Here is a 15,885-nt window from a genome sequence, read left to right as displayed (position 1 = left end):
GGATGTCCTTCACTTTGACTTTTCTGTTACCTCGACTCCTCTGCCAACGAGCAGGTTTTAGAAGGCAGACTGGAAGAGGGGAGAACAGTTGAGATGTAATTATAGGAGAATGAAAACATGGGGGCTGGCTGGCTGTAGACAGGGGGTCCTTTCAGGGGAGGCTGCACTGTGGACACTGTCAGATAGGAATCATCTCAGGGGGCTGGCAGCAGTGGCCCATGATAAGGAGGGAGGGGGGGTGGAGGGAGATGGGGTTATGTGGTTGTTCTTGTTTCTCAGAGTTGAGAAAATGGGGACTACTTCCTTGTAGAGGACAGCTGAGTGTCTGCACTCAGACAAAGTGTACCATTTCTATAGCTGTTGGGCCAAATTCTAATGTCTTTCCACTTTTGTGCAAATCTTTTGTCTATGACGTGGAAAGGTTTGGGTTCTGTGCGTTCAGACGTGGATGTGAATTAAGGCAGCCCCCCCCGCATCTCTGAATGAAAGGGGTGGGGTTAAATGCGGAAGACACATTTCAGTTGATGGCATTCAGTTGTACAACTGACTAGGTAAACTCCTTTCCCCTTTCATCCCAAGTTAGGTAAAAGATCCTACCAGTCAATTTGAAGAATATTATGTTAATTATCTAAGCCAGGGAGTTCAACTTTGATGGAGGTGATGGAGGTGGGTGCCACAAAAAAATCTGAACTCTTGAGGGGCCGCAGTGGCTCGTGGCTCTGCATACCCACATCCATACCCACACATGCAGTCAGAACCGGCCCTAGCCTTTTGGGGGCCCTAAGCAAAATTTTGTGAGGGGACCACCAGTCGGTAAATCGACCAAGATTACTTCACGTTTAGATAGCTGGCCGCTAGACTAACTTACCAATTTAAAAAATAATTTAGCTGACGTGCTAATTGAGTGACTATCAGTGACTGACATAACAAGAGAAAAATTGCTGATTCACAACCACATTTTGAAATGTCACCTTGTGTATTGTATTATTCTAACTCTCAACAGTAAGTTGAGATCCCGACTGAGTTCCCCAAAAATCTATGTACTGTATATACAGTACCAGTCAAAAGTTTAGACACACCTACTCATTCAAGGGTTTTTCTTCTTTAAAAAAAAAACTATTTTCTACATTGTAGAATAATAGTGAAGACATCTAAACTATGAAATAACACATGGAATCATGAAGCAAAGTAGCCACCCTTTGCCTTGATGACAGCTATGCACACTGTTGGCATTCTCTCAACCAGCTTCACCTGGAATGCTTTTCCAACAGTCTTGAAGAAGTTCCCACATATGCTGAGCACTTGTTGGCTGCTTTTCATTCACTCTGTGGTCCAATTCATCCCTAAACCATCTCAGTTGGGTTGAGGTCGGTTGATTCTGGAGGCCAGGTCATCTGATGCGGGACACTCCATCACTCTCTTTCTTGGTCAAATAGCCCTTACACAGCCTGGAGGTGTGTTGGGTCATTGTTCTGTTGAAAAACAAATGATAGACCCAGTAAGCGCAATCCAGATGGGTTGGTGTATCGCTGCAGAATGCTGTGGTAGCCATGCTGGTTAAGTATGCCTTGAATTCTAAATAAATCACTGACAATATCACAAGCAAAGCACCCCCACACCATCACTCCTCCTCCTCCATGCTTCCTGGTGAGAACCACACATGCAGAGATCATCCGTTCACCTACTCTGCTTCTCACAAAGACACGGTGGTTGTAACCAAACATCTCAAATTCGGACTCATCAGACCAAAGGACATTTTTCCACCGGTCTAATGTCCATTGCTCGTGTTTCTTGGCCCAAGCAAGTCTCTTCTTATTATTGCTTTCCTTTAGTAGTGGTTTCTTTGCAACAATTCAATAATGAATGTCTGATTCACGCAGTCTCCTCTGAACAGTTGATGTTGAGACGTGTCTGTGACTTGAACTCTGTGAATAATTTATTTAGGCTGCAATTTCTGAGGCTGGTAACTCTAATGAACTTATCCTCTGCAGCAAAGGTAACTCTGGGTCTTCCTTTCCTGTGGCGGTTGTCATGAGAGCCAGTTTCATCATAACGCTTGATGTTTTTTGCTGTATATCTTTTTTTGAGGGTTGGGGTGGCGTGTAGATTCGAGGGCCTACAAAAGGGCGGCCTGCGGGCTGCCGGTTGCCCATCCCTGATCTAAGCACTAAGCAAATTATAAAAGTTTAATTGACTATGCCTATAGATGCAGTTCCTTTAAACTTCCTTTAAAGTGACAGACGATGTGAATTTGACTATTATTCCTATTTTGGGTGATGGTATATGCAAGGTCATTTTCTTAGTCTGTGAGAAATGTCCACACAAAACCCTTGCAAATACCGTGGCCTACACACAAATTGAACCCACTTTGTATCGACACCACCACGCCCCAAACCAACTGAGACATCTGCAATTCAACACTAACCCTCCAACTTCTTGTATTTTTCCTTTTGCAGCCTGAGGAGTTTGAGGGGATCCATTCACACACCTTTCGGGTGAAGACGTTCAAGAAGAGCAAGCACTGTGGCGTGTGCAAACAGACCGTCAGCCAGGAGGGGCTAATTTGCAAAGGTTAGTACTGACCTTGCCTGTGTGTTACCATGGTAAGGTCACTGTTTTGGTCAATGTGAGTAATTATGCTAAAATAGTCTTAAGTAGCTCTGGGGAGGTCAGGGGTTGGCTGGTTTTCAATTCCCTCAATGCTAGTGTGTTAATCAGGCTTTTAACTAATTTCATTGATTAGATTGATAGCTTGCTTAGTAATCAAATGGTGTTCTAGTTGGATATTGAGGTTTGAATGAATGACATATACAATGGGACTACAATATATAAACAATATAGTCATTGAGATCTCTGATTCATCAAAGCTGGATGACAGTTAGCTCAGTATTGCTACCCAGGTCTTGGCAATCCCTAGGAAACCTACAGGCTAGAGTCTAGAGACACTGGGCTTGGCTAGCCACTAAAACCTGGCCACTGCTGAAATATTTGTCTTGCCTCGTCCACGGCTTGGGGAAACACAGAGACATCCAATTGGCTTGGGGAAACACAGAGGCATCCTACTGGCTTGGGGAAACACAGAGGCATCCTACTGGCTTGGGGAAACACAGAGGCATCCTACTGGCTTGGGGAAACACAGAGGAATCCAATTGGCTTGGGGAAACAGAGGCATCCAATTGGCTTGGGGAAACAGAGGCATCCAATTGGCTTGGGGAAACACAGAGGCATCCAATTGGCTTGGGGAAACACAGAGGCAGAGGCATCCTATTGGCTTGACGAAACAGAGAAACAGAGGAATCCTATTGGCTTACTGCTTTACTCTGAGTCCTATACAGTCGTGAGAATTACACAAATATTAATTTTCACAAAGTCTGCTGCCTCAGTTTGTATGATGGCAATTTGCATATACTCCAGAATGTTATGAAGAGTGATCAGAGGAATTGCAATTAATTGCAAAGTCCCTCTTTGCCATGCAAATGAACTGAATCCCCCCAAAAACATTTCAACTGCATTTCAGCCCTACCACAAAAGGATCAGCTGACATCATGTCAGTGATTCTCTCGTTAACACAGGTGTGAGTGTTGACGAGGACAAGGCTGGAGATCACTCTGTCATGCTGATTGAGTTCAAATGACAGACTGGAAGCGTCAAAAGGATGGTTGTTGGAATCATTGTTCTTCCTCTGTCAACCATGGTTACCTGCAAGGAAACACATGCCGTCATCATTGCTTTGCACAAAAAGAGCTTCACAGGCAAGGTTATTGCTGCCAGTAAGATTGCACCTAAATCAACCATTTATCGGATCATCAAGAACTTCAAGGAGAGCGGTTCAATTGTTGAGAAGATGGCTTCAGGGCGCCCAAGAAAGTCCAGCAAGCGCCAGGACCGTCTCCTAAAGTTGATTCAGCTGCGGGATCGGAGCACCACCAGGGCTGAGCTTGCTCAGGAGTTGCAGCAGTCAGGTGTGAGTGCATCTGCACGCACAGTGAGGCAAAGACTTTTGGAGGATGGCCTGGTGTCAAGAAGGGCAGCAATTAAGCCACTTCTCTCCACGAAAAACATCAGGGACAGACTGATATTCTGCAAAAGGTACAGGGATTGGACTGCTGAGGACTCGGGTAAAGTAATTTTCTCTGATGAATCCCCTTTCCGATTGTTTTGGGGCATCCGGAAAAAAGCTTGTCCGGAGAAGACGAGGTGAGCGGTACTATCAGTCCTGTGTCATGCCAACAGTAAAGCATCCTGAGACCATTCATGTGTGGGGTTGCTTCTCAGCCAAGGGAGTGGGCTCACTCACAATTTTGCCTAAGAACACAGCCATGAATAAAGAATGGTACCAACACATCCTCCGAAAGCAACTTCTCCCAACCATCCAGGAACAGTTTGGTGACGAACAATACCTTTTCCAGCATGATGGATCACCTTGCCATAAGGCAAAAGTGATAACTAAGTGGCTCGGGTAACAAAATATCGATATTTTAGGTCCATGGCCAGGAAACTCCCCAGACCTTAATCCCATTGAGAACTTGTGGTCAATCCTCAAGAGGCGGGTGGACATACAAAACACCACAAATTCTGACAAACTCCAAGCATTGATTATGCAATAATGGGCTGCCATCAGTCAGGATGTGGCCCAGAAGTTAATTGACAGCATGCCAGGGCGGATTGTAGAGGTCTTGAAAAAGAAGGGTCAACACTGCACATATTGACTCTTTGCATCAACTTCATGAAGGACTTATTATGTTACATTATAGAGAGGACTTATTATGTTACATTATGGAGAGGTCTTATTATGTTTCATTATAGAGAGGACTTATTATGTTACATTATAGAGAGGATTTATTATGTTACATTATGGAGATTACTTGTATTGTAACATTATAAAGATGGTTGTAAGAAAGCTGTGAGCAGACACACACACACACACACACACGCACACACACACACACACGCACACGCACACGCACACACACGCACACGCACACGCACACACACACCACGCAACTGTAGGTGCTCAGCTTCACACTCACCCAACATGTAGTAGATTGGACCACCATGTCCGTATCATAGAAACTGAAGGAAAACAGTCTTTCTATGTTGTTGACATTATACTTTCAATACCCTCTACTGGATTACCCTACACGTTACAGGTCAATGGCCCTATCATAGTGCTGTTACAGAACTAGTACTGTTTTCAGGGACACTTGTCCCCCTCATCAGTTGATTATCACATGATGATGATACCATGACAAGGCTGACAGTTAACAGACTGGTGATGATACCATGGCAAGGCTGACAGTTAACAGACTGGTGATGATTCCATGACAAGGCTGACAGTTTACAGACTGATGATGATAACATGACCAGGATGACAGTTAACAGACAGATTATGATACCATGACAAGGCTGACAGTTAACAGACTGATTATGATAACATGACAAGGCTGACAGTTTACAGACTGATGATGATAACATGACAAGGCTGACAGTTAACAGACTGGTGAAGATGACATGACAAGGCTGACAGTTAACTGACTGGTGATGCTGACATGGCAAGGCTGACAGTTAACAGACTGGTGAAGATGACATGACAAGGCTGACAGTTAACAGACTGATGATGATAACATGACAAGGCGGACAGTTAACAGACTGGTGATGATAACATGACAAGGCTGACAGTTGTCCCCCGCGGGACGGTTGAGCTAACGTAGGCTAATGTGATTAGCATGAGGTTGTAAGCAACAAGAACATTTCCCAGGACATAGACATATCTGATATTGGCAGAAAGCTTAAATTATTGTTAATCTAACTGCACTGTACAATTTACAGTAGCTATTACAGTGATAGAATACCATGCTATTGTTTGAGGAGAGTGCACAGTTAGAACTTGAAAATGTATTAATAAACCAATTAGGCACATTTGGGCAGTCTTGATATAACATTTTGAACAGAAATCCAATGGTTCATTGAATCAGTCAAAAACTTTGCACATACACTGCTTCCATCTAGTGGCCAAAATGAAATTGTGCATAGATTCCTAAGTCATATATTGGCCGTTCTCTTACATTTCAAAATTATGGTACAAAAAAATACAAAAAAAGAGGATTTAATGTGTTATATTCTCCTACATTCATTTAACATTTCCACGAACTTCAAAGTGTTTCCTTTCAAATGGTATCAATAATATGCATATCCTTGCTTTAGGTCCTGAGCTACAGACAGTTAGATTTGGGTATGTCATTTTAGGCAAAAAATGAAAAAAAGGGTCCGATCCTTAAGAGTCTAATAGACTGATGATAATATGACAAGGCTGAAAGTTAACAGACTGATGATAACATGACCAGGCTGACAGTTAACAGACTGTTGATGATAACATGACCAGGCTGACAGTTAACAGACTGATGATAACATGACCAGGATGACAGTTAACAGACTGATGATGATAATATGACAAGGCTGACAGTTAACAGACACATGATGATAACATGACCAGGATGACAGTTAACAGACACATGATAACATGACCAGGATGACAGTTAACAGACACATGATAACATGACCAGGATGACAGTTAACAGACACATGATAACATGACCAGGGTGACAGTTAACAGACTGTTGATGATAACATGACCAGGCTGACAGTTAACAGACACATGATAACATGACAAGGCTGACAGTTAACAGACTGATAATGATAACATGACCAGGCTGACAGTTAACAGACTGTTGATGATAACATGACCAGGCTGACAGTTAACAGACTGTTGATGATAACATGACCAGGCTGACAGTTAACAGACTGATGATGATAACATGACCAGGCTGACAGTTAACAGACACATGATAACATGACCAGGATGACAGTTAACAGACTGATGATGATAACATGACCAGGCTGACAGTTAACAGACTGATGATGATAACATGACCAGGCTGACAGTTAACAGACTGTTGATGATAACATGACCAGGCTGACAGTTAACAGACTGATGATGATAACATGACCAGGCTGACAGTTAACAGACACATGATAACATGACCAGGATGACAGTTAACAGACTGATGATGATAACATGACCAGGCTGACAGTTAACAGACTGTTGATGATAACATGACCAGGCTGACAGTTAACAGACTGTTGATGATAACATGACCAGGCTGACAGTTAACAGACTGATGATGATAACATGACCAGGATGACAGTAAACAGACTGTGAATGATAACATGACCAGGCTGACAGTGAACAGACTGTTGATGATAACATGACCAGGCAGACAGTGAACAGACTGTTGATGATAACATGACCAGGCTGACAGTGAACAGACTGTTGATGATAACATGACCAGGCTGACAGTTAACAGACTGTTGATGATAACATGACCAGGCTGACAGTTAACAGACTGTTGATGATAACATGACCAGGCTGACAGTTAACAGACTGTTGATGATAACATGACCAGGCTGACAGTTAACAGACTGATGATGATAACATGACCAGGCTGACAGTTAACAGACTGTTGATGATAACATGACCAGGCTGACAGTTAACAGACGGATGATGATAACATGACCAGGCTGACAGTTAACAGACTGTGGCCTCCAAGGACAATGTGGACACAATTGCTGTTCAGTTGAAGGCACAGTGCAGACGTGTTTATCTCAATATCAAATATTTTCTGGGTAACAATTAAGTACCTTTCTCTAATGGTTTTCCATTGAAATAAAATAAAATACAAAACTGTTTAGCAAAAACATTTTTCTCAAGCAATAAGGACTGTCTGAGAGTGGGGAGGGATATGTAATCTGAAACTAGGATGTTATTGGCAGAGAAGTTTGGAACACATCAAACACGTGGGTTCCATGTGCTTAATACCATTCCATTCACTCCATTCCAGCCATTATTATGAGCCGTCCTCCTCTCACCAGCTTCCACTGCCGTTTAGATTGCATTTTCAAGGAAATAAGGAAATAAGACTTTTTTAGAGTGTTAGTTTCATCAGCTGTTGTTCAGTATGATACAAAACATAAGAAAAACGAAATGTTGAATTCACCCGGGCGTTTAAGAATGCAGAAATGCTGTTGTGTCAAGATCACCACTAGAGGCCAGCAGAACATCAAATATGCTGCAGAAAACACAGACTGACTAACCGCATAGTTCTTTGTTAGTGCAGATGAAGAATTGTAGTATTTGTCATGGGTACCTCATTCATTTATACATCAACAAAGCATTGAAAAAGATTAAGACTTAATAGGGGTCTCCAACCCTGTTCCTGGAGAACTACCCTCCTGTATGTGTTCTCTCCAACCCTGTTCCTGGAGAGTACCCTCCTGTAGGTTTTAACTCCTACAGGAGGGAAGTTCTCCAGGAACAGGGTTGGAGTTAAAACCTACAGGAGGGTAACTCTCCAGGAACAGGGTTGGAGTTCAAACCTATAGGAGGGTAGTTCTCCAGAAACAGGGTTGGAGATAAAACCTACAGGAGGGTAACTCTCCAGGAACAGGGTTGGAGTTCAAACCTACAGGAGGGTAGTTCTCCAGGAACAGGGTTGGAGATAAAACCTACAGGAGGGTGACTCTCCAGGAACAGGGTTGGAGATCCCTGGTAAAGAGAATGGTCATTTACGGCTTGGCTCCTACATGTGAGCTGTACTATATACATTAAAGAATTGATTGCTAGTGAACTATGGCTTGTTTGAGAACCTCTTGTATATAACAATACAACCATGTTACTGTCTCTGTTCCTCACAACACACACTCTCAGGTAGTCATTTAGTCATCACTGAAATAACACACGCTCATGTAGTCATTTAGTCATCACTGAAATAACACACGCTCATGTAGTCATTTAGTCATCACTGAAATAACACACGCTCATGTAGTCATTTAGTCATCACTGAAATAACACACGCTCATGTAGTCATTTAGTCATCACTGAAATAACACACGCTCATGTAGTCATTTAGTCATCACTGAAATAACACACTCTCATGTAGTCATTTAGTCATCACTGAAATAACACACACTCATGTAGTCATTTAGTCATCACTGAAATAACACACGCTCATGTAGTCATTTAGTCATCACTGAAATAACACACACTCATGTAGTCATTTAGTCATCACTGAAATAACACACGCTCATGTAGTCATTTAGTCATCACTGAAATAACACACGCTCATGTAGTCATTTAGTCATCACTGAAATAACACACACTCATGTAGTCATTTAGTCATCACTGAAATAACACACGCTCATGTAGTCATTTAGTCATTTCTGAAATAACACACGCTCATGTAGTCATTTAGTCATCACTGAAATAACACACGCTCATGTAGTCATTTAGTCATCACTGAAATAACACACGCTCATGTAGTCATTTAGTCATCACTGAAATAACACACGCTCATGTAGTCATTTAGTCATCACTGAAATAACACACTCTCATGTAGTCATTTAGTCATCACTGAAATAACACACTCTCATGTAGTCATTTAGTCATCACTGAAATAACACACTCTCATGTAGTCATTTAGTCATCACTGAAATGACACACGCTCATGTAGTCATTTCTGAAATAACACACGCTCATGTAGTCATTTAGTCATCACTGAAATAACACACTCTCATGTAGTCATTTAGTCATCACTGAAATAACACACTCTCATGTAGTCATTTAGTCATCACTGAAATAACACACTCTCATGTAGTCATTTAGTCATCACTGAAATAACACACTCTCATGTAGTCATTTAGTCATCACTGAAATAACACACGCTCATGTAGTCATTTAGTCATCACTGAAATAACACACGCTCATGTAGTCATTTAGTCATCACTGAAATAACACACTCTCATGTAGTCATTTAGTCATCACTGAAATAACACACGCTCATGTAGTCATTTAGTCATCACTGAAATAACACACTCTCATGTAGTCATTTAGTCATCACTGAAATAACACACTCTCATGTAGTCATTTAGTCATCACTGAAATAACACACTCTCATGTAGTCATTTAGTCATCACTGAAATGACACACGCTCATGTAGTCATTTCTGAAATAACACACGCTCATGTAGTCATTTAGTCATCACTGAAATAACACACTCTCATGTAGTCATTTAGTCATCACTGAAATAACACACTCTCATGTAGTCATTTAGTCATCACTGAAATAACACACGCTCATGTAGTCATTTAGTCATCACTGAAATAACACACGCTCATGTAGTCATTTAGTCATCACTGAAATAACACACTCTCATGTAGTCATTTAGTCATCACTGAAATAACACACGCTCATGTAGTCATTTAGTCATCACTGAAATAACACACTCTCATATAGTCATTTAGTCATCACTGAAATAACACACTCTCATGTAGTCATTTAGTCATCACTGAAATAACACACTCTCATGTAGTCATTTAGTCATCACTGAAATAACACACGCTCATGTAGTCATTTCTGAAATAACACACGCTCATGTAGTTATTTAGTCATCACTGAAATAACACACGCTCATGTAGTCATTTAGTCATCACTGAAATAACACACTCTCATGTAGTCATTTAGTCATCACTGAAATAACACACGCTCATGTAGTCCTTTAGTCATCACTGAAATAACACACGCTCATGTAGTCATTTAGTCATCACTGAAATAACACACTCTCATGTAGTCATTTAGTCATCACTGAAATAACACACGCTCATGTAGTCATTTAGTCATCACTGAAATAACACACACTCATGTAGTCATTTAGTCATCACTGAAATAACACACTCTCATGTAGTCATTTAGTCATCACTGAAATAACACACGCTCATGTAGTCATTTAGTCATCACTGAAATAACACACGCTCATGTAGTCATTTAGTCATCACTGAAATAACACACTCTCATGTAGTCATTTAGTCATCACTGAAATAACACACGCTCATGTAGTCATTTAGTCATCACTGAAATAACACACTCTCATGTAGTCATTTAGTCATCACTGAAATAACACACTCTCATGTAGTCATTTAGTCATCACTGAAATGACACACGCTCATGTAGTCATTTCTGAAATAACACACGCTCATGTAGTCATTTAGTCATCACTGAAATAACACACTCTCATGTAGTCATTTAGTCATCACTGAAATAACACACTCTCATGTAGTCATTTAGTCATCACTGAAATAACACACGCTCATGTAGTCATTTAGTCATCACTGAAATAACACACGCTCATGTAGTCATTTAGTCATCACTGAAATAACACACTCTCATGTAGTCATTTAGTCATCACTGAAATAACACACGCTCATGTAGTCATTTAGTCATCACTGAAATAACACACTCTCATGTAGTCATTTAGTCATCACTGAAATAACACACTCTCATGTAGTCATTTAGTCATCACTGAAATAACACACTCTCATGTAGTCATTTAGTCATCACTGAAATAACACACGCTCATGTAGTCATTTAGTCATCACTGAAATAACACACGCTCATGTAGTAATTTAGTCATCACTGAAATAACACACGCTCATGTAGTCATTTAGTCATCACTGAAATAACACACTCTCATGTAGTCATTTAGTCATCACTGAAATAACACACTCTCATGTAGTCATTTAGTCATCACTGAAATAACACATTCTCATGTAGTCATTTAGTCATCACTGAAATAACACACTCTCATGTAGTCATTTAGTCGTCACTGAAATAACACACGCTCATGTAGTCATTTAGTCATCACTGAAATAACACACTCTCATGTAGTCATTTAGTCATCACTGAAATAACACACGCTCATGTAGTCATTTAGTCATCACTGAAATAACACACGCTCATGTAGTCATTTAGTCATCACTGAAATAACACACGCTCATGTAGTCATTTAGTCATCACTGAAATAACACACACTCATGTAGTCATTTAGTCATCACTGAAATAACACACGCTCATGTAGTCATTTAGTCATCACTGAAATAACACACGCTCATGTAGTCATTTAGTCATCACTGAAATAACACACTCTCATGTAGTCATTTAGTCATCACTGAAATAACACACGCTCATGTAGTCATTTAGTCATCACTGAAATAACACACGCTCATGTTAGACTCAGCCCATTTGTGACCTGATCACTTTCTTTCAGCCGACAGACTGGAATATGGAAACAGCTGGTTCAGCAAACCCGTTTTGATATCCCCTATTCGTCCATATAAAAATATATCTTCTGGACGCTCCTATCCTACAATGGCAACAGCCGCACGCACACACACACTCACACACTCACATACACACTCACACACACACACGCACGCACACGCACACGCAGACGGTTTTGGAGAGGTATTCCTCTGTAAAACGCCTAACAGGAAGAAACACATCGATCAGTCATCACTTAACACCTGAATTAACAGGCCGTGTAAGCCATAGAAACCTGACACAGCCAAGGGGATGGACCGTCAACATGTGACTCATGATAGGTGTGTAGAGGACAGAGCAGAGACTCAGAGGAATGGGGAAGGGTAGGGGTGTGACATGGGGAGTGTTTGCACATACAGACTTAAATGTACACACACACACACACACACACACACACACACACACACACACACACACACACACACACACACACACACACACACACACACACACACACACACACACACACACACACACACACACAGATCCTGATCCTGTGCATGTGTTGTTACATGTGGCCTGCCACTGTGAGGATGATCAGCTGTCCATCCTGTCTCCCTGTAGCGCTGTCTTAGGCGTCTCACAGTACGGACATTGCAATTTATTGCCCTGGCCACATCTGCAGTCCTCATGCCTCCTTGCAGCATGCCTAAGGCACATTCATGCAGATGAACAGGGACCCTGGTCATCTTCCTTTTTTTTCAGAGTCAGTAGAAAGGCCTCTTTAGTGTCCTACATTTTCATAACTGTAACCTTAATTGCCTACCATCTGTAAGCTGTTAGTGTCTTAACGAGTGTTCCACAGGTGCATGTTCATGGATTGTTTATGGTTCATTGAACAAGCATGGGAAACAGTTTTAAACCCTTTACAATGAGGATCTGTGAAGTTATTTGGATTTTTACGAATTATCTTTGAAAGGGTCCTGAAAAATATGTTTTTTTCTTTTTTTGCTGAGTTTATATAAATATTAAGACGAGCAATGTGTGAGTGGCACTGACTAAAATACAGTAGAATATAATACAGTATATACATATGAGATGAGTAAAGCACTATGTAAACATTATTAAAGTGACTTGTGTTCCATTATTAAAGTGGTCAGTGATTCCATGTCTATGTATATAGGGCAGCAGCCTCTAAGGTGCAGGGTTGAGTAACCGGGTGGTAGCCGGCTAGTGATGGCTACTTAACAGTCTGATGGCCTTGAGATAGAAGCTGTTTTTCAGGCTCTCGGTCTCAGCTTTGATGCACCTGCACTGACTTCTGGGCGATAGTGGGGTGAACAGGCCGTGTCTCGGGTGGTTGATGTCCTTGATGATCTTTTGGGCTTTCTGTGACGATAGGGGCTGTAGGTGTCGGGGAGGGCAGGCAGTGTGCCCCCGGTGATGTGTTGTGCAGACCCACCACCCTCTGGAGAGCCCCCCGGTTGCGGGCGGTGCAGTTGCCGTTGCCGGCGGTGATACAGCCCGATAGAATGCTCTCAATTGTGCATCTGTAAAAGTTTCTGAGGGTCAAGCCGAATTTTTTCAGCAATTTGAGGTTGAAGAGGCGCTGTTGCGCCTTCTTCCCCACATTGTCTGTGTGGGTGGACCATTTCAGTTTGTCTGTGATGTGTACGCCGAGGAACTTGAAGCTTTCCACCTTCTGCACTGCGGTCCCGTCTGTGGATAGTGGAGTGCTCCGTCAGCTGTTTCCTGAAGTCCACGATCAGCTCCTTCGTTTTGTTGACATTGAGGGAGAGGTTATTTTCCTGGCACCACTCCGCCAGGGTCCTCACCTCCACCCTGTTGGCTGTCTCGTCATTGTTGATAATCAGGCCTACTACTGTTGTGTCGTCTGCAAACTTGATGATTGAGTTGGATGCATACATGGGCACACAGTCATGGGTGAACAGGGAGTACAGGAGGGGGCTGAGCATGCACCCTTGTGGGGGCTATGTGTTAAGGATCATCGAAGTGGAGGTGTTGTTTCCTACCTTCACCAGGACCCAGTTGCACAGGGTGGGTTTCAGACCCAGGGCCTCAAGCTTAATGATGAACTTTAAAGGGTACTATGGTGTTGAAGGCTGAGCTATAGTCAATGCACAGCATTCTACTGTAGTGATCAGAGCATGGTACATGGTGTATCTGGTGTCTGTGACAGTCTACTGTAGTGGTCAGAATATGGTACATGGTGTATCTGGTGTCTGTGACAGTCTACTGTAGTGGTCAGAGCATGGTACATGGTGTGTCTGGTGTCTGTGACAGTCTAATGTAGTGTCTGCGTCTTTCTTTGTATGTGTATGTGTGTGTACTGTACGTGTGTGTGTTTGCACATGGTGTGTCATGGTGTCTGTGACAGTCTACTGTAGTGGTCAGAGCATGGTACATGGTGTGTCAGGTGTCTGTAACTGTCTAATGTAGTGGTCAGAGCATGGCACATGGTGTATCTGGTGTCTGTGACAGTCTAATGTAGTGTCTGCGTCTTTCTTGTGTGTGTGTGTGTGTGTGTGTGTACTGTACGTGCGTGTGTGTGTTTGCACATATGAGAGAGGAAATATCTCAGCCCTCGTTCCGTCTCTCTAGCTGGGCTCAGCCCATGCCTTTGGGAGTCCAGACCCATTACAAAGGACCTGGGTGAGGAAATAGCCCCTCCCTCCCTCCCTCCCTCCTTCCCTCCCTCCTCTACTAAAGAACATACCTCAAGTCCTGAGTCAGATAGGAACCAGCCCCTCAACGCTCCTCATCATGTGGACCAACAACATAGTTTCTTGCGTTTTTTCATCTTTCTTTCTCTTTCTCCCCTTCTCGCTTTGTCAGTCTCTATTTTCGGTCATCGCTGAGGCTCTCCCTTCTCCCCTCCGCCTCTCCTCACTATCCGCCTCTCCTCACTATTCGCCTCTCCTCACTATCCGCCTCTCCTCACTATCCGCCTCTCCTCACTATCCGCCTCTCCTCACTACCCACTCTTCTCACTATCCGCCTCTCCTCACTATCCGCCTCTCCTCACTATCCGCCTCTCCTCACCATCCGCCTCTCCTCACTATCCGCCTCTCCTCACTATCCGCCTCTCCTCACTATCCGCCTCTCCTCACCATCCGCCTCTCCTCACCATCCGCCTCTCCTCACCATCCGCCTCTCCTCACTATCCGCCTCTCCTCACTATCCGCTCTCCTCACTACCTGCTCTCTCTACTACCCTCTCTCCTCACTATCCGCCTCTCCTCACTGCCCGCTCCTCCTCACTGCCCGCTCCTCCTCACTATCCGCCTCTCCTCACTACCCTCTCTTCTCACTATCCGCCTCTCCTCACTGCCCGCTCCTCCTCACTACCCGCTCTTCTTACTACCCGCTCTTCTTACTACCCGCTCTCTTCACAACCCACTCTCTTCACTACCCGCTTTCTTCACTACCCGCTCTCTTCACTACCCGCTCGCTTCACTACCTGCTCTATTCACTACCCGCTCTTCTCAATTCCTGCTCTCCCCACTACCCGCTCTGCAATGTAAACATTAAGGCTTTTCACTTGTTAAGAAGATAGAGCTCTGCAGTTGGATTGAGATGATGGGTAGAGGGATAGAGGGAGAGAGGGGTATCCCTCTATCCCACTACCCCTCTATCCATCCTCTTCATCCCCTCTTAGCCCTCTCCCATCGTTCCCCCTCTTCTTTATTTCTGCTCAAGGGAACAGCCAGACTGTTC

The 15,885-nt window shown here is 43.0% G+C and overlaps 1 protein-coding gene across 4 annotated transcripts in view; it reads left to right on the top strand.

Moving 5' to 3' along the window:
- The window catches only part of LOC129820836 (tensin-1-like), a 310,756-nt gene that overhangs the window by 115,198 nt on the left and 179,673 nt on the right, over nucleotides 1–15,885 (top strand). For all 4 annotated transcript variants that reach the window (XM_055877855.1, XM_055877852.1, XM_055877854.1 and 1 more), the window contains exon 2: nucleotides 2,457–2,571. In XM_055877855.1, coding sequence (XP_055733830.1) covers nucleotides 2,457–2,571 — 115 coding nt within the window. The remainder of the gene's footprint in view (nucleotides 1–2,456; nucleotides 2,572–15,885) is intronic.

The sequence above is a fragment of the Salvelinus fontinalis genome, chromosome 23 (assembly GCF_029448725.1).
Source record: "Salvelinus fontinalis isolate EN_2023a chromosome 23, ASM2944872v1, whole genome shotgun sequence".
Classification (NCBI taxonomy): Eukaryota; Metazoa; Chordata; class Actinopteri; order Salmoniformes; family Salmonidae; genus Salvelinus; species Salvelinus fontinalis.
This window is presented reverse-complemented; position numbering and strand designations above follow the sequence as displayed.